The sequence below is a fragment of the Phaseolus vulgaris genome, chromosome 9 (genome assembly GCF_051622355.1).
Source record: "Phaseolus vulgaris cultivar YP4 chromosome 9, ASM5162235v1, whole genome shotgun sequence".
In the NCBI taxonomy this organism is placed as follows: domain Eukaryota; kingdom Viridiplantae; phylum Streptophyta; class Magnoliopsida; order Fabales; family Fabaceae; genus Phaseolus; species Phaseolus vulgaris.
The window spans coordinates 39,743,915-39,766,237 of record NC_143506.1 but is presented as its reverse complement, the minus strand read 5'-3'; the positions used below and the strand labels follow the sequence as shown (position 1 = coordinate 39,766,237).

Genomic DNA, 22,323 nt, shown 5'->3' with positions numbered 1-22,323 from the left:
TTTTCTCAAAATTTAATAAAAAAGATTTATGTAGTTTTTTTTTATTCTAAAAAATTGTATTTTTTGACTGAATAACTTTATCCAAATACATGAAGCAAATCTAAACAAAATGTTGTATGGAAACATGTATGATTTTTTTTGATAATACTGCTAAACATTTATTTACATTTAAAATATTTAGATTTTATCATTTATTCAGTTTTAATTTTCAACACCACTGAAATCTTTCACAATTAACAGAGTTTTTTTTTTCTAATTTTGTATTTTTATCATTATTTATTTTTTAAATTACATATTAAACTAGAATTAAATTTACAAGATAATATCTAAAATTATTATTTTATTGAGACATGTACTCTTAGGCTACGAGAGGCACCGAAAGGCATAAAACGCATCGTTTGGTTCAATCCCTTTCCTTCTTTCGTCGTTCTCTCTCATTCTTCTTCTTTTTCCCGTTCTGTTCCTGTGCCTCTCTACATTATACTTCTATCGTAAGCACTGAAAAAACTGTAGGCATAGCACTGCAGAGAGCTTCCTTTTGAATCTTAATTTGCATTGTGTCGATTCACATCCTAATCCTAACACGTTCCTTCTGCCTAATTTGACTGGCCCAGGGCACCATTACTGTTTTTTCGAATTTCACTTCTCCAACCTCTCAAGGTAGAGCAACTAAGAGTAACCTCTTTATTTATCCTTGTTTTAATAAAAAATGTTTGTTTTGGTTTTACAATTTGGAAAATTTTGGTTCTAGATTCTACAGGATTGATGTTTTTTTTGGCGTGTGTTGGATTTGCTGTGATTGGTTGTTTGTGGTCATTTTTGTTGGGTGTTGTGGTTGGTTTCTGTGGTTGTGAAGTTTTGTCATGTTAAAATTAGGGTTTATTTTAATGGTGCAGAGGAATGTGTGATGGATTCTCTGGAGGGTCAGGGTTTCAGAGGTGTAGATGAGAGTTTTGGAGGGTGCTTCTCTGGTTGAACTTGTCACTCATCTGTAAGTTTTTTTTTCTTTGAATTTTAATTACTCTTTGTTTTGATTGTGTGTTTGATTGATGCTGAATGGAATTTGAGTTTATGTGGGAGTATTGCTTTGAAAATCTGAGTAGGGTAGGGGTTGAGTGTTTGTTTTCATTTAATGTCTAATGTTGCAGATATTTTGTTATCATTTGCCTTTATTGGAGTAGTTTTTGAGTGTGAACGCAGGACTGACATTTTGGTGCTTAATTGTTTGTGTGCTGACCCTTATTTTCGTTCTATGTTTAGACTTTTTGTGTGTGTTTGCTGGATAGGTTTTGTGTTGGGAAATGTTCTGGATTTGATGGCAGACCATGCACTTGGGTGAAATTTTCTGTTTTTAACTTAAATATTTGAAGGGCTAGTAGCTTTAGGCAATGTGTTACTAGAACAATTAAGGGCTTTCTGTTGCTGGAGCATTGCCATATGTTGCATATAATGAAGGTAAGGTATGCTAGATGAGGGATAAAGAGGGCAATTCAGTTGATGAGGCAGCTAGTGGGGTTTGGGGAGGGTTGATGTATGCAACCTTAATTATGAATGCGGAGCAAGGAAGAGGGATATGGAGTGGAAAATGGCCAGAATGCTCAGAGTATCAAATTGGAAGAATGTGCTTGTTGGTTCATCTCTTTGAAAGTAAAAAAGATTATAGAATTTGAATATCTTCTTTGTACTGTTGTTGAGTTACTTATGGCTTTTACAAAAGTGCACCTGCAATTTATTAAGAAGTAGATTTAAGCCTAATTCAATTTTACAAAATTGACTTGTAAGGTAAGGTTTGCTTCCACTTATATATTATAGTTTGACCTTATATTTAGTGGATGTGAGATTTCTAACACACCTCTCACACTAAGGATTAAACATCTCGAGTGTGGGACAAGATATTTGTTGGTGGTTCGATATCGGGTGACATGATAGGCCTAACAAACTTTGCTAGGATAGACTCTGATATCATATTTGGAATTAGGTTTAAGTCTAACTCAATCTCACAAAACTGACTTGTAAGGTGACCCCACTTACATACTGTAATTAAGCCTTACCTTTAGTTAATGTGAGATTTTTAACACAATTTCATTGAAAGTGCTGACTTTCAAAGGAGGTTGATTTCTTAATGATAATTTTTTGATAGCTAGATCACGTACTGTGAAGGATGTTTTGACAATTTTAGCAAAGCAGGCACAACCAATTATTTTTAGACCAGCACTAAAGTATTGGGGTGGTTACTGTTGACTTGGTCAAAACTTTCAAACTCTGCCCTACTTTCATCTTTTTTCCTCCTGTTCTATGTTTGTAAGGGTAGTGTGGTCTCATTCTCACTGTTCTCTCATTTCATTACACCTCCCAACTTGTAACAATTAACAGATCAACAAATTTGTGAGCAGATGATTACTTGGTTTATATTTGGATCATACTTTACGTGCTTTGTGATGATCTTGATTTTTATTTGTGGCATTTCATTTTATTTGTTCTCTTGTCACTTCCAGAAAGGCAATCTTTGTCTCTGATGGAGATTACTCTCTTCTGCAACAGAACCCTTCCTCTGAATGGCATTGTTATCTGTCTTGGGGATGAGGATAAATAAGCTATATTTTCATTTAAACGGTTTTTTTTTTCTGATGTTATTCCTATATTGTGGTTAAGCCTTTGTGCAATTGCAAGTTTTTTTCTTTGTGACTTGGACTTCATGGATTTTGCTTGTGGGAGTGAGGTGGCATTCATCTGCCCTTGGGAGCCTTGTGCATTGGGAAGCCCTTGTGTGATTGTTACAACTGTGTTGTTAAGGATGTTAGTATTAGACAGGGCTGGTGGTTTTAGTTGTTATTTAGTCATGTCTCTTGCTTCACTGCTTAATTTTGAGATAAAATTAAAATTTGTATATGTTTGGGGGTGAAGGTATGATACGATGGAAGGTGATAATTATCATTATTTTTTCTTGGGACAGTGGAATCATGGGAAACAAGCAGGCAAAAGAAAGTGTTACTAATGTTTTATCCTATATTCTTTCTTTATAAATGAATTCAAAATTAGAATATTGGCCATTCTTTGTTTGTTATCTTTTGTTTAATTTTTTTCTCCGTTATTGTCTTTAATTTTATTATCACTACTTTTCTCAACTATAGGTACACAATTTATAGAATTAGTGTTTTATTTGTTCCTCTGGTGCTTTACAGGAATATGGCTTTGCAGAAGTATGCTCCTTCTGGCCATGCACCTTCCATTAATATGAAACATTTGACCTTTTCCAGTAAGATGCCTAAGAAAGCTGAGCATGACAAGGCAAATCAGAATCATAACATGGATGTGGATATTGACCTTAGGGAAGTTTATTTTCTCATTATGCACTTTCTTTCAGCTGGGCCATGTCATAAAACTTATTTACAATTTTGGAATGAGCTTCTTGAGCATGAACTTTTGCCTAGAAGGTATCATGCGTGGTATTCAAAGACTGGAGCATGTAGTGGAGACAAAGATGATGATGGTCTATCATTCCCTTTAAATTACAATATGTTACTGGAGAGGTATTTTTATGCATCCCATCTCCTTTATGATTTTTTGGTGATTTATAATTAATTATTAATTATTATACTGGTCCTTTTATGCTCCACTCTTTATAATATCTTCTTTGATGTTGTAATTAATTATTATACAGGTATCCACATATTGAAAAGGATCACCTGGTAAAGCTTTTAAAGCAATTGTTATTAAATACAGCCACCCCATCACTGGGTATGAATCTTGGAAATGCCCCAAATGCAGCTGATGTCCCTACACTTTTAGGAAGTGGTTCATTTTCACTGCTGAGCTGTATGTGTTCTTCAATTTTTTTTTCTTCTTTAAATCATGATCAACTTTTAACACTTTAGGTTGGTTTCAAATCGTCACTCTGAATTGTGAATTTATTGATAGTTAATTATGAAAAAAATGAAAGTTTCCTTCCGTGTAGTAAATTGCTTGGTGCTTTTGGTGAAAATTGGGTTTGCCCTAAGGATCTCCTAAAGTAACTGCATGTTAATTTAGAGATTTTGGCACCAATAGATGCCAAAAGGCTTTGGGGTTGTTCTTGATATGCTTTTGTTTGGTGCATATGGTTGTAAATGATTTTATAAATGTAATTGACTGAGTATTGCTTTAGTTCATTTGTGATTATTTCTCTTATCTTCTTCGTGGTGTTCTACTATTGGTCTTTTAATGTGGGGTCTGTTTGTTAGATCTATAGAGAGATTGACTTTGTCTGCTGCATTACATGTGTTGTGTTCTTTTTCTTTTTGGCTTCTTTATCTTCTGCTTATGGGTATTTTTTATGGGGTGTCTTTGGTATAGGGTTTGGCTCTGGCTGCTGCATTACATGTGTTGTGTTGTTTTCCCCCTCCCTTTTCATTCTTGGTTTAGCTTATGAGAATTTCTCTTCCTTTTGCATTTGTATCTATCATTTCTTAATAAATTCTTTGTTGATTATATTGCTTCTCTACTACAGATGATAGGGATAAAATGAAAGAAGTCAAACGGCCACCTCCTCACATGCGCTGGCCTCATATGAAAGCCAATCAGGTTCATGGGCTTAATTTGAGGGAAATAGGGGGTGGTTTCCCAAGACATCACCGTGCACCATCTATACGTTCTGCATGCTATGCCATTGCAAAACCTTCTACCATGGTGCAAAAGATGCAAAATATCAAGAGGTTAAGAGGACACCGCAATGCTGTTTATTGTGGTAGGCTATTTTACAGAGTAGTAAACACTTGAGCTTATATTTAGACCTATTTGTGTAACTTGGTAGTACACTTGTTGAAATGATAATTATTCTTGTTTCCTTTCCTTTCCCTTTAGTGATTATAGTAGACACATCTATTGGTTAAGATTAATTAAAGCTCCATCATGAAAGTAAAGAAACTAAACCAGGGAGAAAAATTAAGCAAAACAACAATCTCATAAAAGCAATAAAGGTGATTTAAATTATCTGCAGTATTTTAGGGCTTTTATTAAGATTTGGTGGAATATATATGTAAAAGATGGGCTTACAGGAGTTTGTGATTGTTACAACACACATTCAATCTTTATTTATAATCAAAGGAAAATAAACAAGTTATAGAAAGAACTATAGAGATTACAATTCAATCATTACTCTATCAAACAGTGAATGATTTGCTTACAATGTAACACATTTTTACTTTGACAACTAACAGCTTCAACCTCTTGTCATGACTTACATAAGACATCTATTTATACTATATGAATGTAACAAACTCCCCTAAGAGTCATGCTGTGTATCACATATCAAAAGCTGTGACATGTGCAAAATGTGTTTCACACTTAGACGCAATGATGAAACACATTAGATGCACTATATGGCAGCAGATGGAGTTCGGCTTAAAAGATGACCTTCCACCATTAGACAGGTAGACGAGATGCTTTTCACTAGTAGACGAGGCACTACTACAGGACAAGTAGACTAGACGCTCCTTACTAGATGAGTAGACAAAGATGCTCTTTATGAGACACTCTTCATGTAGGTTACTAGAAGCTTTCAATAGGCGACTCTCAAAGAGTTGATGCATATGTACTAGCAGACGACTTGTATGCAATTGTTCAGATGGACGATCTTGAACATATTCTCCTTGAATCAATTTCTAGAATGTCTTTGTTTTTTTACATTGCTATGGTTGTATAGTTGTACTGTAGATAATTCACATTTAACCAAACAACTTCCAAATGAACAATTTGTCATTGAAAAGAATTAACAAGAATTGGTTATTAGGGTAAACTATGGTGCAATCAAGTGTCAATGATTTGTAATTAAAATGTTGTGGTATTGTGAGATAAGTTGTAGCAAACGTGCAGGGATTGTTGGTTACGCATCTGCACACTCCTTTTGTTAAGTATTTTGTTAGACCTATTCTGTGATTCCATCTTGATTTCTGAATTTATTTCTTTTTAAGAAAACCTTTGTAGAGACCCAAAACTGTGCAGTTCTCCACCAGCAAGAAATACATAGGAAAACTGAGTAAACTTTGCAGTGCCACAAAATTGTGCCCTTCTGTTTTCACCAGAACACTTAAAATGAACAATAAACTGCTCTAAAATAACACTGGCGATTCTTGTTTCCCCTCCTTCCAAATATGTCGGATATTTTGAATGAACTCAATTACTGTACCTTTCCAAGATTGGATAAATTTCATACTGCCCTATCTTACTGTGGGTATTCCATTTGATTTTTTCTTTGTTTTTGGAGGCATGCTGCTTCTTGTCAACTGAGTTTAGCTTAACATGTATTCTACAGCTATATTTGATCGATCTGGAAGGCATGTGATTACTGGTTCAGATGACCGCCTTGTAAAGGTTTGGTCAATGGAAACTGCATATTGTTTGGCCAGTTGCCGTGGACATGATGTGAGTCTGTTTTTGTACTATAAATATGTATCCTTCAGTCTGTGTAGATATATGCCTTAATGTTCGTTAGCCGTTAGATTGAACTACATTCTATATTTAATAGGGTGACATCACTGACTTGGCTGTGAGTTCAAACAATGCTTTAGTTGCATCCTCATCAAATGACTGTGTCATTCGAGTTGTAAGATTTCATGTTACTAAGCAAGTTTCTTGTTTTTGTCTTTTATCCCAACTCCCCAGGCTTTTTTTGGCTACATTATGTTTGACAATTTCATTTTCATAGTGGCGCTTGCCGGATGGGTTGCCAATATCAGTTTTGCGGGGACATACTGGAGCTGTTACAGCAATAGCATTTAGTCCCAGACCAAATGCTGTATACCAGCTTTTATCGTAAGTCTTCTGCATAGAGAAAAAAAGAGTTGATAATATAATCTTATTCCCAGCAATGTGAAGGCTATGTCATGTCAGTAACATTGAAAGTCCCAATTCAGTCATGATGTATATTTAATTTAACTACAATTTCTTGAAATAACATGCAAGCTTTCTCAGTGCAGTAGACATGCAAATGTGAACTGTATATCACCCTGCTATTATTGCATACAGTGAAGTTCGTAACTGTATCTATTTGTTTGTATCAAATTCTTGATGAATGCTCTCCTATTTTTCCTTTTATTTTAGGTGTTAATAATTGTTTACTGAGAGATGATCCGTGTAAGTTGGATTGATCTACCAATTGATTATAATGATTCCTTGATTTCTTCTAATGATGCCTTGAACTGCTGATGCTATGCTGTGTGATTATGACACTGAAATTTTCCCTTTCAGCTTCAGGCTACATGTTTTTGTATGCATTCAGTATTCTTGCATGATTTATGTGAATGATCCTCACCCTTGGGTATTCCCGGTTTTCTTTTATAAATTAACATGGTGATATTTTGTTTACTTTGCAGTTCCTCTGATGATGGAAGTTGTAGGATATGGGATGCAAGGTATACCCAGTCAAGTCCAAGATTATACATTCCGAGGCCTTCGGATTCTGTTATTGGTTAGTTGATTCTTTTGTGAACTATTGATTGATTTATTGGTGAAAATAACTAATTTGGAATACCTTATTGGCTTTAGGGAAGAGCAATGGCCCATCTTCAAGTACTTTACCACAGAGCCATCAGATTTTTTGCTGTGCATTTAATGCTAATGGAACTGTCTTTGTAACTGGTAGCTCTGACAATCTTGCTAGGGTATGTGTGTTTGCGTGTTTGTGTTTGTAAGCACTTATCTGTAGTTAGAAGACATGCGTTAATAACTATTTAATATTACTGTTAAAGGTAACTGTTGGTTCTATTTGCTTTGTAGAAACTAATAATCTGTATTTATTTCTTACACTTTTGTTCTTTAATCTTTCCTTTTATATAAGTAAAAGTCTCTTTTTATCCCTGTTCAAGCTTTTAATGTCCATTTCCAATAAGCATCACTGCATGTTGATTAGTGCTACTTGATCCCTGGTCCCACTTTTTCAATCATTTGGTAAGGCCTGTCTGTTAGTGATGACCTTCTAGCCTAGCCTTTAACCATTTCTGGCCACCTAGAGATGGTTACTGGCCATTTTCTTTAGTGCTAACAATACATCCGGTTGGTTAATGTTTACTTGTTTTGGACCTGAAATTTACCCTGAAAATAGTTTGAGGTGTTTGAACCTTCTTGGCATGTAATATTTATCCATCTGTTATCAAACATATTGATGACATCTAAATGCATCTATGGTGAGTGTAAAATGATGAAAACCATACATAAATTTCTTTGAGAAGATATCCATCTTCACAATTTTTTAAGCTAACCTAAAAGGTTTTGCAGGTCTGGAATGCTTGTAAACTTAGCATGGATGACAGTGACCAACCAAATCATGAGATAGACGTGCTATCTGGGCATGAGAATGATGTGAATTATGTGCAATTCAGGTTATTATGTTGCACTAGTAGGTTGTGATAATTGATAAGTGAAATTTTTGCATGCTGATGTCTGCCACTCCTTATTTTGCAGTGGATGTGCAGTCCCATCTCGGTTTTCCTCAACAGAAACTTGGAAGGAGGAAAATATTCCCAAATTTAAAAATTCTTGGTGTGTTTGTCAATTAGAAGTAGCTTCTTAAATGATCTAATTGTTGGCACCCTTCTTTACTTTTCACAACAAGAAATGTTATATTCTTAATTCTCTGGGCCTTTTCTATGATCTAATATCTAAATGACTATATTTTATTCCAGGTTGAATCATGACAACATAGTTACCTGCTCTCGTGATGGGAGTGCTATAATATGGATTCCTAGATCACGTAGATCACATGTAAGTCTTCATCCAATACAATTTGCTTCTACTTATGTTATCTTTCTCTTTAACAGAAAGTGAGAATTGGTAGCCTACTTTGTTATTCAAATTGCAAAAGCTAATGGTTATTGGATAAAGAGTGATACTTTATATTTCAATTTGTTAAAATTATTCCATTTAGGGAAAAAGTGGTCGCTGGACACGTGCATATCATCTAAGAGTTCCACCTCCACCTATGCCTCCTCAACCTCAAAGAGGTGGTCCTCGTCAGAGAATTCTACCAACTCCACGTGGTGTAAATATGATTGTTTGGAGCCATGACAACCGCTTTGTTCTTGCAGCTATTATGGGTAAGTTGGTTTTGTTTCTACTCCTAGGGAATTAATATTTAGGATAGCTAAAAGGAAAATTTATGTATTGTGGCTTATCATATCCATTTTAGTTACATTGTCTAATTTTTGCTCTTAAATGTAATTCAATCTGAATGATTATAAGTGTGGTAGTGGGTTCAACCCCATTTTGCTTGTCTCCTATTTTGGTTGAGTTTCTGGAGCTGTCTGCTGCCATTCATCATCCTCTGCCACTGCACTGTTCACCATAGTGTTCATCCACTGCAATAGTGAGATCAATGAGTTTTCCCATCAACCTCCTATATCTCTTAGGGTTCGAGAAACTTTAGATTTGAGTTCACGGGACTATCAATGGGCTTGCAATTTTTGAGGCTTGCTTCCTACAAAATTTCAAAAACATATTTTCTTTGTGAAATGATAATAATACCTTCTTTTGATTGAGCCACTTCAACGCCAAGAAAATATTTTAGATAGCCCAAATCTTTGGTCAGAAATTGGCTGAATAAATGCTTTTTTAATTAAGCAAATCTAGTGATATAATTTCTTGTAATAACTATCATCAACATAGACCATAAGATAAACACACTCCCCTAGAGAAGTATGACAATAAAACATTGAATGATCTGCCTCGCTCCGATTTAGTCTAAAAATCTGCACAATATTACTAAATTTACCAAACCAAGCTCGGGGTGATTGCTTTAGGCCATAGAGAGAGAGACCAATGCAATTTACAAACTACCTATGAAAAACAAATTCAGGTGGTTGCTACATTTAAATATCCTTCACCAGGTCACCATGAAGGGTGAAGAGGCCAGTGGTGAATGGCAACTATAGCAAGGAAAAGACGAATAATGCTGATCTTAACCATAGGAGAAAAAGTATCATAGTAGTCAAAGACCATAAATCTTAGTGTATCCCTTAGATAGTAAGTGAGCTTTGAGACGTTCTAATTCACCAATAAGACCAACCTTAGTAACATAGACCCATCTACAACCCAAAGCTTCCTATCGGACAAGCTCCCAAATGTTCAAGTTCATGTATTTCATCAATCATGGCTTGTCACCATCCAACGTGACCAAGAATCTCAGTAACATTGTTAGGAATAGTAGTGGTGGAAAAGAAGAAAACAAAAGAAGAATGCAAAGAATACAATTTGATTATAACTTGATATATTATAAACAGGAAATGGATAACTAGAAGATTGTATACCTTTTGCTAAGAGCAATAGGCCAAACATGATTTGAATCAAGAAAGGGTGAGGAGGATAAAGGATCCATGGTAATTATTGGAATAGAGTGGGTAAGGATCTTAAATCATGAGGATCTTCAAGGAAGGATTATGTTTTATATGCCTTTAGCTATAAATATGATAACAATATCTGAAATCATTTTGTTTTTATTTTATATTTTCATTAAAAGATTTCAAAACCATCACATTGTTTTCAAGTTATTTTTGTTTTTAGATATTTGATTTAAATAGGAAATAATGAAAACAACCTTTTGGTGTTTTCATCCTTTAATGCACAAATATTTGAAAACAATTAGCCTCTTTTGTAATCTGTAATAGGACAGGTGATTAAAATGTAAAATCATTTTCTTTACTAAACAAACCCTTAATTACTTGTTCTTGTTATCATACCACTCTTGTGCAAGTGTCAAGATAATGCTGTAGCCATTGTAATCTTCTTTCATGGTTTTGAAGCTAGAAGACTATTATTTTATCTGATTGCATGATATTCTTGCAGATTGCAGAATTTGTGTTTGGAATGCATCTGACGGCAGCTTAGTACACTCATTGACTGGGCATACTGAATCTGTAAGTGTTTAATTTTTTGGTTTTGGTTTATTTTCTTACTTTGGTTTGATATCATTTTTACCCTTTTGTAGATCATGTATGATAACTCTGGCTTTTTATGTAATAGTTAACTCAAGCCTGACATCTGATGCTGAGTGTTGTGTTTCTCAGATTTTGTTTCAGACGTTGCTTAGGATTTAGAGTTTAATTTGATTAATGTTTTAAATTATTTGTCTTTTTTATTTATGATTTCCCTATATAAGTATTTGTTTTCTACTAGTTTGGATACAAACATAAACTTCTTTTGCACGGTTACGATGTGTGCACCACCGGAAGAGATTTATTGATGTATTTTCTGAACTCTATGTTTATCCAGCCTCTTCAAACCAAGTTTTAAGTATTCATTGCAAGCTTTAGGAAATGAATGTAAGGTCTGTTAGAACATCTAGGAAATGTCTTTATAATATCTTCATTTTACCTTTAAACTTATCTTTTACTATGTTGGATGATCTCTTAAGAGTGGTTTCTAGAGTTCATTATATTTCCTAAAGGGTTTCTCTATTGTTGTGAATTGTGTGTTTAGTCACACATGTAAGTCCTTCATTTATAATCCTTCAAAGTATAATGTAAGTAGGCAAAGCCTAATAATGGCTAACAATGGGGAACATCCATAACTCTTAGTTGTACATATTTCCCTTATTACTAAGATCAAATTATATCTTTTACACTTATCTTCAAGTTGAAGCATATATGTCATATCAACCAAGCTTATTACAAATGTGATCATTACAAGAGCTCTTCAGGGATTTAGTGAGCATGTTTTCAAGTTGGTCATTGGAGCTCAACAAAGAGCATCTTCTCTCACAAAATGACAATCAATTTCTGTGTTTAGCCTTCTCATGGAAGATTGGTTTTGATGCAATGCGAAGGACAACATCATTGTCACATTAGTGGAGTATATTGTGTATCTCCATATTTTAATTGATGGAGAAGTTGCTTAAGTCATGTAATCTCGCTTGTTGCGACTTCAACACTAGATCTACCGATTACTTTCTAGGTCTTGCTCCTGCAAGAAATCAAGTTCCCACCAATGAGAAGACAATATCTAGAACTGAGACCTCCTATCTAACCGTGATCGTACGCAATCAACATCAAAATAACAAACAATCTTGGAATTTCCTTCATTCAAATATATTAATCTATGATCTGGTGCATTCTTGATGTATCGAAGGATGTGTATTGTGAAAATAAAGTAAAAAGAGGTATAGGATTAATCCCTTGTGTATAATGAATGCATAGGGTTATGTATTTATATAAGAAAAATACAAAACGTATGGTCTAAGTACATTACATCTAACACTCTCCCTCAAAAGTATAAGATGTACTTTAGAATGTGAATTACATCATACGAGATGGAGAAGTCAAAAACTGACTTACCACATTACCCACACAAAATATGTCAGGGCAAGTGAATGTGAGGCAGTTTAGTTTCCCAACCAGATCTACCAAACTATGTTTCGAGAGATTGTTTAAGATCATATAATGAGTAGACGACATACCAAGTGGGAAGAATCCCTTTGAGCAGTAAAGCCAGGAGGTTGTTCCATATAAATTTCCTCCAACAAATCACCGTGTAGAAAGGCTTTTTTGACATTCAACTAATAGAGGGGCCAACATTGAGGAGCAATCTTCTTGGACACTAGAGAGAAGGTGGCGCCATAGTCTACCCAAAGATTTGAGTATAACCTTTGGCAACCAAACGTGCTTTGGGCTGATTGATGGTACTATCAAAGCCAACTTTGATGGTGAAACTCATCGGCAACCAACAATAGATTTCCCAAAAGGTGGGGGAACAAATTCCCAAGTACTCCTATTCTAAAGAGCACACAGTTCATCAAGCATAGTCTTTCTCCATCCAAGGTGGACTAAGACATCAATTGTAGTTTTAGGAATTGAAAGGAAAGGGAAGAGAGACAAGTATAATGGGGATGGAGACAACTTGTGATAACTTTATAATGATGAAAACGATTATGAGTAGAGTGTGTGCCTTTACAAAGTACAATAAGACCAAATAGAAGAGGAGGGGTCGTAGGAATGAAGGAGGTGGCATCGAAATAGAGTCAATATTGAGCCCAATGAAGGTGGTGGGCCCGATGGCACACCAAAGATGTGGGTGGTATAAGAGACAAGAGGGGTGGTGGTGGTGGTTGAGATAGTCTCAATAGGTAAGAATTGGACCCAAAGTAGTGAATCAAAGAAGGTGATATCAACTAAGATCAAATAGCGACAAATGGAGGGTAAGAAACATTTATACCTTTTTTGAGATAGGGAAGCCTAAAAAGACACTTGTGAGATTGTGTTCACAATTTATGAAGTTCAATACTAAGATTGTGAACACAAATCGTAGATCCAAAGACTCGAGAAATTAATTGGTGGCAAGAGGAGAAGACTAGAAATAAGTGAGAAACACATTTTTCGGAAAAAAATTGCATCGATGAACAATAGGTTCACCAAGAGGGAAAGGATTCGCTAGGTTCTAGATACCCTGGTGAATACAAGATGGATATTCATGTGGATGAATCCTTGTGTGTTTGAGTACAATTAAGGAAGATGTTATATATAGATTGTACAAATATATTATAAGGAGACAGGCCTAAGCCATATGTTGAAATACATTTAACAACGACAATATCATCAACATATACAACAATATAGATGCACATGCCGGACGTAGAATGAAGTGAAAAAATTGGGTAATCGGCTTCCCAATGAGTTATAATACTAAACTCAAGCAAAGTCGGACATATAAGGTTAACTAGGCACAATGTGATTGCTTCGAGCTGTAGATTGAATGACAAAGCCTACAAACAAGACATGAGTCACTAGAGATTGTAAAACCAAATGGTTGATCCATTTACACTTCTTGCAATTCACCATGCAAAAAGACCTTTTATTTTGTCTAATTGGTGAAGAGGCCAATGGCGGATGAAAACCATGGAAAGAAAATGGCAAGACAAAGGTGATTTTGGCCAAAGAAGAAAAAGAGAGACAAGTATAATAACCCTTAGTCACTAAATGAGCTTTTTAAAGATCAATTGTACCATCGAGTGCGATCTTCGTAATGACACCCAATAGTGGTTTTGTTGGATAGCAAGGGAACAAGCTCCCATATGTTGGCCATCCAAATCGATCATCTTGGCCAGCATTGCCTGGTGTCATTTGTGGCCAGCCATGGCTTCACTTGTAAATTTAGTAATAGACACATAATTGAAGGAAGAGACAAACGGTCAGTTTAGAGCAAAGGGGACAAAGGTGCATGAGTTAGATTAAAAGAAGCTGAATTAAGAACATTTTTCTTGTGATACTTTGGAAGACGAGACTCATGCAAGAAGAAGAACTTCAACTTCTTAAATAGGAAGGGGTTCAGACTTACTTTTAATAACAGTCTTGAAGGAAGCCCTTAAGCAATAACATCAATGTGTTACTAAAGAGAACCCAAATCTCCACCAGAAGCAAGACAATCAACCAAAGCTTTTTATTAAGAAGAAAATCACCCATTGAACTATCATGAAGAGTCATGGAATAAAGTTCAGTGCAAAGCTGCTGCACTCTTGCTCTTGTTTGTTTTTGAAAATAATCATGCACTGTATCCCTCACGTAGTAAAAATGAATACATCCAAGAATGCATGAAAGAAAGGATCTTGATAGAGTGGATTGTAATCATGTGAACAACATTTGGTCTTGTTGTTCCCATGAAATATATGCTGGATTAATTTTTCCACATTACCGATCAGTTTCATTGAGAAATCGAAGAGGAATAGAAGGGTTTACCACAAAATGTTGGAGATGCGATTTTATGCATGGTTCTACTTGTTGACGCAAAAGAAGTTTGAATCATCAAGTTTTTCAGAAATCTTTACAAAGGTGGAGATGGAGGAGGGGGATTATTTTCTGAAGCCATGGATCACTAAGCTCTTGACACCATATTAGAGTTCAGGGGAGAGTGAGAGAGAGAGAACAAAAGAAAAGAGAAACTGAAAAGGTAATATGTATTGATGATTAGTGGCATACAGAATAACAAGGGTTCTCTTTGTATACAGAAAGAAAAGAAACAAAGCTGTAATAGAACAGCTGATAAAATGCCTATTACAAACTTAATACAACACTCACATATGTCTACAATGGACTTGAAATAATTAGAGTATACTGAAGCTGTACTCTATTTCAAGGGAAAAATATCAGTTAGCAAGGGTAACAAGGATCAAACATGTTAAAACACGGTTGACAAATTTTTTAATATTATAACTCGAATTTGATCAAAGTGAGCTTTTATAACTCGAGTTTCAGTGTCAGTCTTTGATTAGCCTCTGCTTTCTTGCCACTTTTCTGTTGCTTAGTTTACCGCTTTTTTCTCTGATGACATGCCAAGTTTTTTCTTTTAGTCCTACGACAAGTGCTGGAGGAGGAAACTTCATAATTTTAAATGCATAGTTAACTTTTTTTCTTGGGTCTATCTGGTTAAATTTGCTTTGGTTCTTTTCACTTTAGACATATGTTCTGGATGTTCATCCTTTCAATCCCCGGATAGCTATGAGTGCTGGATATGATGGAAGAACTATTGTTTGGGATGTGAGTCTTCAATTACACCTTTATCTCACTTTTCTGTCGGCTTTCCTCTATATTTTAAATAACTTAACGTTTTCTGACTTTAGATATGGGAGGGCATGCCTATCCGGATATATGAGATATCACGTTTCAAGTTGGTGGATGGAAAATTTTCTCCGTAAGTACACAATGAATGAACTAGGCTCATAATATTTTTTTGCTTAAATTTTTTTGGATATTTTTTTATTTTTTTCTCAAAAGTTCTCAAATCACAATCATTTACAGTTGTTATTTTCAGATACTCATGGACAGAATTGTGTATTTATTATTGTTTACAACAATTTATTATGTGACTTTCAAAATCATTTCTAATCCCTCAAAATATTAAATTTAAATTACTTTAGAGATGAAATATAAGTTAGGTATTTTTCTGAGAATGTGGCTTTTGAGTGATCTTTTTTGGATCACTCCATAAATACATATTTATTATAGGGTAAATTAAAATTTTTGTCCCTATATTTGGATATCATTTATTAGAATCCTTTTTTGACACTAATAAAATTGACTTGTTGAATTTCCAATGCCTTTCCCACTTAAATCAGTGCCTGTTGAATTTGAAATCATTGCTGTACTCAGTACAGGTTGCAATTTGCAATATGGTGCTAGATCACCCTCTGGCTTTGAATGCTGTTTTCTAATAAATTAAATGACATTGACGGGTGAATACATCATGATTTGTTGGACTCAATCTTCTACTTTTCTGATTTATAAACACTCATTAGATGTAGCTATGTTACGTGGATTGTTCTATAGCCTTTTTGTATTGCTGTGAGGTGTTTCACCAATTCATTGTATACTGCCTACATCAGCTAAACTTTGTTATTTGTTGAAATCTATTTTATTATCACCTAGAGATGGAACATCAATTATACTTTCGGATGATGTTGGTCAACTATATATATTAAGCACAGGTCAAGGCGAGTCCCAGAAAGATGCCAAATACGATCAGGTACATATATTACCTGCTATTATGATTTTCTCTTCTCTTTGCTACTGCTTTGTTACTGATGTGGTCTGCAAAATTTCTGCAGTTCTTTCTCGGTGATTATCGACCTCTGATTCAAGACACCCATGGTAATGTACTAGACCAGGTTAGTTGATTACTTGTTTTCTACTCTTTCTTTTCATTTATGAAACTGTTAGATGTTAGATCCTAAGATGTACAGATACAACATGAGTCACAGATAAAATGACATTGGCAAAAATATGGTAAATTTTAAAATTATAGGATACACAGCTATAATATAATATATAAAATTAATCTAAAATTAACAAAATAAAAATTTTAAATCACAAGAGAAATCATGTTTAAAAAATGATCATAAGTCATTCTAAACACAATACAAAAAGATATCTAATCTAACTATTGTAGTATTAAGGTCAGTATTGGGATGAAAATGTAAAAATTATAAAAATACAATAAAACTTATTTGAATTGTTCATGTAGAATCCAACATGCATCTGAATCTGATACAGCCAAGGCATAACACAGCTACTATTTAGTAGTGTAGTGTTAGTATTTATTAGGTTAGAACATCTGTTTTAGGTTGGTTGTGTACCTATGTATTTTTGTCATTTGGGAAAATTGGGAAGTTATATATCGGATGAAATTGATTAAAAATACATTGGATGGAATTTTGTTGAAATGCTTGTAAATATATATACGGTGTCGTTGTTTGAATATGGACTGTTAATTTTTCAAGTTATGGTTATAACTCCTCATTTTTCCCTCTAAAGTGATTCCCTCAGTGTTAGTTAAGAGGAGCTGAACTCTGAAGGTAAAAAGGAGTATTTGGGTTCAAAATGACATCTATTCGGAAGGGGAAAAATTGTAGTCTTAAAATATAAAAGCCTTATGTAAAGCTGTTGTTAACGTGTAGTCAAGTATTTAATTTTCACACTGGCACATATTAACTTATGCATTCACTGGCTCTACTTGTGATACATATTTAGAGGTATACTACATAAGAAGTGATTTTGATGGGTGAGCCCTTTTGTTTAAAATGGCTTTATTTGATATTGTGGGTTTAGTTTTGAATGTATGCTTTATCTACTATCGTATACATGTGTTTTCTAATTTGAAGTACTACTGAAATTTGACTCAGGAAACTCAAATTGTTCCGTATCGACGGAATGTGCAAGATTTGCTTTGTGATTCAGGTTACTTGTTTTCTTGGATCTGTTTACATACACCTTTTTCCTTCTGGTATTTCTTAGCCATTTCTTTATTCCTCATGTAATCTTATTAATTGTTGGTTATCTATGCTGCCAAACTTTCAGCAATGATACCATACCCAGAGCCATATCAGAGTGAATTTCAGCAAAGAAGATTAGGAGCATTAGGCCTTGAGTGGCGTCCATCATCGCTAAGGCTTGCTGTTGGTCCTGATTTCAGTCTGGACCCTGATTATCACATGCTTCCATTGGCAGACTTGGATTTGGTTACAGAACCACTGCCTGAGTTTATAGATGCTATGGAATGGGAACCTGAAGTTGAGGTGTTTAGTGATGATGCAGATTCAGAATATAACGCCACTGAAGATTGCTCTTCTAAGGGTGAGAAAGGATGTTCAAGCTCCAATGCTTCTGGTGATTCAGGGTGCAGCACAGACAACAGCGAAGGGGAAGACACTCGCATGGAAAGCATTCGTAGATCGAAGAGGAAAAAACAGAAGACTGAGGTAAGTACAGATTTGAAAATATAAAGTGAACACTGCTTGTTAATTTTGTAACAACTTTAAGTCATTCCGGTTTCTATATTTGTTTTGTACAGACTGAGATCATGACTTCTTCTGGGAGACGTGTGAAAAGGAGGAACTTTGATGAGTGTGATGGCAATACCATTGGCAGTAGCCGAAGTAGGAAGGGAAAAAGTGGCCAAAAAACATCAAGAAGGAAATTTTCGAAATCTAAATCTTCCCGGCCTCAAAGGGCTGCTGCACGCAATGCTCTGCATCTATTTTCCAAAATTACTGGTACACCAACAGATGGAGATGACGATAGTCTGATTGGTGATTTTTCAGATAGTGAATCAACATTGCAAGAGTCTAATATTGACAGTGATGAATCTGATGGAACTTTACAGAATGATCAATTGAATTATTCCAAGGGAAAAGAAGTATCCTATTATGAATCAGAGGACACAAAATCTCATGAGTTAACTGAAACTCATGTGAATTCAATGAACAAGAGGAGGTTGGTTCTGAAGTTGCCAATTCGTGATATATCTAAGTCCACAAATGAGTTTGATTACCAGGCTGAGTTGGCTGGCTCATCATCAAAAACTATACCAGAAGTTACTGATTTTAATGGGAACGGACCAAGTTTTAAGGATTCAGGGTACTATTCTGGCAGTACAAGTTACCCTGCAGTTGAAAGAACAGATCAAGCAAAACCTGGCCAGGTGAAAGACCATGTAGACTTGCTGGGGAAAATTAAATGGGGAGTGGTTAGGGCACGATCATCTAAACCGTTGAGAGTGGAAGAACCTGTACCATCAGAGGAAAATCCTTACTCTGGAAAATGTCCTAATCATCTTGATGAAAAAGAGAATGTAAGTAGTGGGAATGAGAAAGAGGAGAAGAACTTTAGTGCACCAACTCCTGAGTTTGAAACCCAAAATGATGGCAATCTGGGAGATGGTTTGATAGAGATTAATGAAATTTGTGCTGGTACTATCACCTCACAGCCTTTTAATCCCACTGTTAATGGAGGACAGATCACAGGTTCCAGCAATTGCAGGGACAAAGATGAATCACTGATTCCTACATATGTGATTCCCCAGGATACTGTTCCTGCTTCAATCAGCTATAGTGAGGTTGACCAACTACCTGAACCAAATATTGGTTTTTGTTCTGTTTCAACGAAACTAAGGTCGAAAAGGGGTGCAAGGGATCCTGAAAGTCCATCCAAGCATGAAGCAAAATCTTCCATTCTAAAGAATAGTGCGTGCAGCTCTAATGATAATGCTCCTTTGAACAATGAACAGCGTGTGCTTGTGGATAGCAACAACACTAGAGATAAATCTAATCTGGGAGAGAATGGATCTCAAGAAATAGATCCTCAGATTAGAGAAAATAGTACTTCTCAGGATTTGCTAGAACCACAAACACAAAGAGATAAAATGTATAAAGCGGTTTATAGAAGATCAAGATCACATAGGGCTGTGACTAATTTAGCTGACAGTGGTGGCCAGGGTGAATCTACTTCAAATGGGAGCAACAGTAATTTCAACACAACAGCAGACTTCAGTAATGGCACAAATGAGGCTAATCATACCAATGGATCCATAGAGTTGGAACCAATTAGTTGTGACCCAAACTATGAGCAGAATAATTGCAAAGTGCTGCAAGGACATGGAGATTCTATGATTAAAAGTCCACAGAATGTTTCTACAAGTGGAGGACAACTCACAGAAGAAGAAAGGGGTTCTAGTTCAAAATTGACTGTTGGTTTGAGGTCCACTAGGAGTCGGAGGTCTAGTTATAATATTCGTGAGACCAGTCCTGTAAATAAAAGGAAATCACTACAATCGACTGTGAAAGTATCATGGTTGTTGTTATCAACCCATGAAGAAGGATGCAGATATATTCCACAACAGGGAGATGAAGTTGTATATTTGAGACAGGTTAATCATAGCTTACACGTAATATTTATCTGATAGTATATTTTTAAAACTTTTACATATGTGATATTTTTGTTGTTTTAACCTACAAAAATATGTGTTTCAGGGGCACCGGGAGTATATAGATTATTGTCGTAAAAGTGATTCAGGGCCTTGGGTATCACTTAAGGGACATATACGAGCTGTAGAATATTGTAGAGTTCAAAGCCTAGAGTATTCCCATCTTGCAGGGTCTGGTGATAGCTGCTGCAAAATGACCCTTCAGTTTGTAGATCCTAATTCAAGTGTTGTTGGAAAATCTTTTAAGTTAACCCTACCTGAAGTGACTAGTTTCCCAGATTTTCTTGTTGAAAGAACTAGGTTTGATGCTGCTATGCAAAGAAATTGGACACGCAGGGATAAATGCAGGGTTTGGTGGAGAAATGAGGATAATTCCTCTGGTAATTGGTGGGATGGTCGAATTTTGTGCGTGAAAACCAAGTCTTCTGAATTTTCAGACAGTCCATGGGAGAGTTGTACTGTTCGGTACAAGAATGACCTAACTGAAACGCATTTGCATAGTCCTTGGGAGCTTTTTGATGCTGACACTGTATGGGAACAGCCTCACATTGATGATAGCATGAAAAATAAACTGCAATCTGCTCTCACCAAATTACTGCAGTCAGGCAACACAGTCCAGGTATCTGTGCAAACATTCCCATAGAATGTTGAATTTGTGTGCAGGTAAACGTAAATACTCACTTCTTGGTTATTAATATCCAGGATCGTTATGGAGTGCATGAACTGAAGAAAATTTCAAGCAAGTCCAAATTTATAAACAGGTATTCCATCTATATCCTTTTTGCACGAAACTATGAAATGTATGAATAACATTCTCACTACAAAAAATCATTAAATAAAAATTAATTTTAAAAGACAAAAAAATAACTAGTTGTTATATTGACTAAATTAGATATTATTTTAAAGACTAAAAATATTATTAGTTTCTAAATTAGTTTTTATTAATGATAAATAATTTTTAAATTAGTATCTAATTAGCTACCAAGGCTTTTGTTCCCAAATTTATAATATAAATAATTAGTAGTTAAAACTTTGGTAGTTAATTATATACTAATTTAGAAATCAATAATTTTTTTAGTCTTTAAAATAGTATCTAATTTAGTCAATATGAGAACTAAAAATAATTAGTTTCTATTTAATAATTTTTTAGTAGTGTCTCTTTTTTAGTTAAACTAGTAAAATGTCCTCCCGTTGTTGGATGGGAGACAAAAATAGCAAGGATTTTAGCTCCCTCAATTTCCCCTCCAGTCCAAAATTTTGAATCAAACAAGAAAATTAAAATTTTTATCCCCTCCCCCTTTCTTTCATTTTCCTCCAATCAAACACATATTAAATATTTCTATTTAATTTGCAGGTTTCCTGTTCCTATATCACTTGAATTGGTGCAGTCAAGGTTGAAGAACAATTACTACCGTAGTATGGAAGCTCTGCAGCACGATGTGACAAATTTACTGGCTAATTCCACTTCCTTTTTTGAAAAAGATGCAGATATGTCAGTAAAAATCAAACGTCTATCAGAATGGTTCACACGAACATTATCATCTCTATAGCTCCTGCTTTTCTTTCTGGGGCCACTGGCCAGCATTAAGCCCAAAGCATCCCAGCTGGTTATTTTCCCCCACATATTTTTTGTAGATATATATTTTTTAATTGTACTTTGGATTACTTTTTTCTTACTCTCTGAATTAGCTTCTGAGGATAGACATAGGAATATCGGGATAAAGTAGCATTATGCTGTGGAAAATTTCTGCAGCTACATTCATTGTTTGTACAGAGACAACACATTGATAGCAAATGCATAATTCGCATTTAGAATTTGTGGACCCTGTCTTCTGGTAAGGTTGAGGTATTTGCTACCGATACTATACAATTTTGATAATTGTGCTGATAAAAAAAAACAATTTTGATAATTGTAGTACCAAGACAAGACATAAGTTTAATTTTTAGTCTTAACTTTTTCTTCATTTAGTCTAATATTCTTTTGTACTTTATTTTGGTGTTTACTACTTCAATTCTTATACATTGTTTTGTAATTGGAATATTTTTATTTAAGAAATAGTATCTCTTATAAGTTTTATTAGGTGTGTTCATGGATAGCATTTTATTAAGTTT

The 22,323-nt window shown here is 34.9% G+C and overlaps 1 protein-coding gene across 1 annotated transcript; it reads left to right on the top strand.

Annotated features, from left to right (window-relative positions):
* Nucleotides 1-374: 374 nt before the first annotated feature.
* On the top strand, nt 375-22,028 carry LOC150025313 (uncharacterized). Its single transcript, XM_090295279.1, has 26 exons — nt 375-491; nt 615-660; nt 897-991; nt 3,183-3,530; nt 3,662-3,816; nt 4,487-4,723; nt 6,290-6,399; nt 6,503-6,580; nt 6,683-6,789; nt 7,350-7,444; nt 7,522-7,637; nt 8,251-8,354; nt 8,437-8,514; nt 8,658-8,736; nt 8,900-9,068; nt 10,813-10,883; nt 15,411-15,491; nt 15,575-15,645; nt 16,380-16,476; nt 16,559-16,618; nt 17,633-17,687; nt 17,808-18,208; nt 18,301-20,154; nt 20,258-20,830; nt 20,914-20,972; nt 21,566-22,028. The coding sequence occupies exons 3-26, from the start codon at nt 945-947 to the stop codon at nt 21,759-21,761; spliced, it is 5,241 nt and encodes a 1,746-aa protein (XP_090151405.1). The 5' UTR covers nt 375-491; nt 615-660; nt 897-944; the 3' UTR covers nt 21,762-22,028.
* The last annotated feature ends 295 nt before the right edge of the window (nt 22,029-22,323 follow it).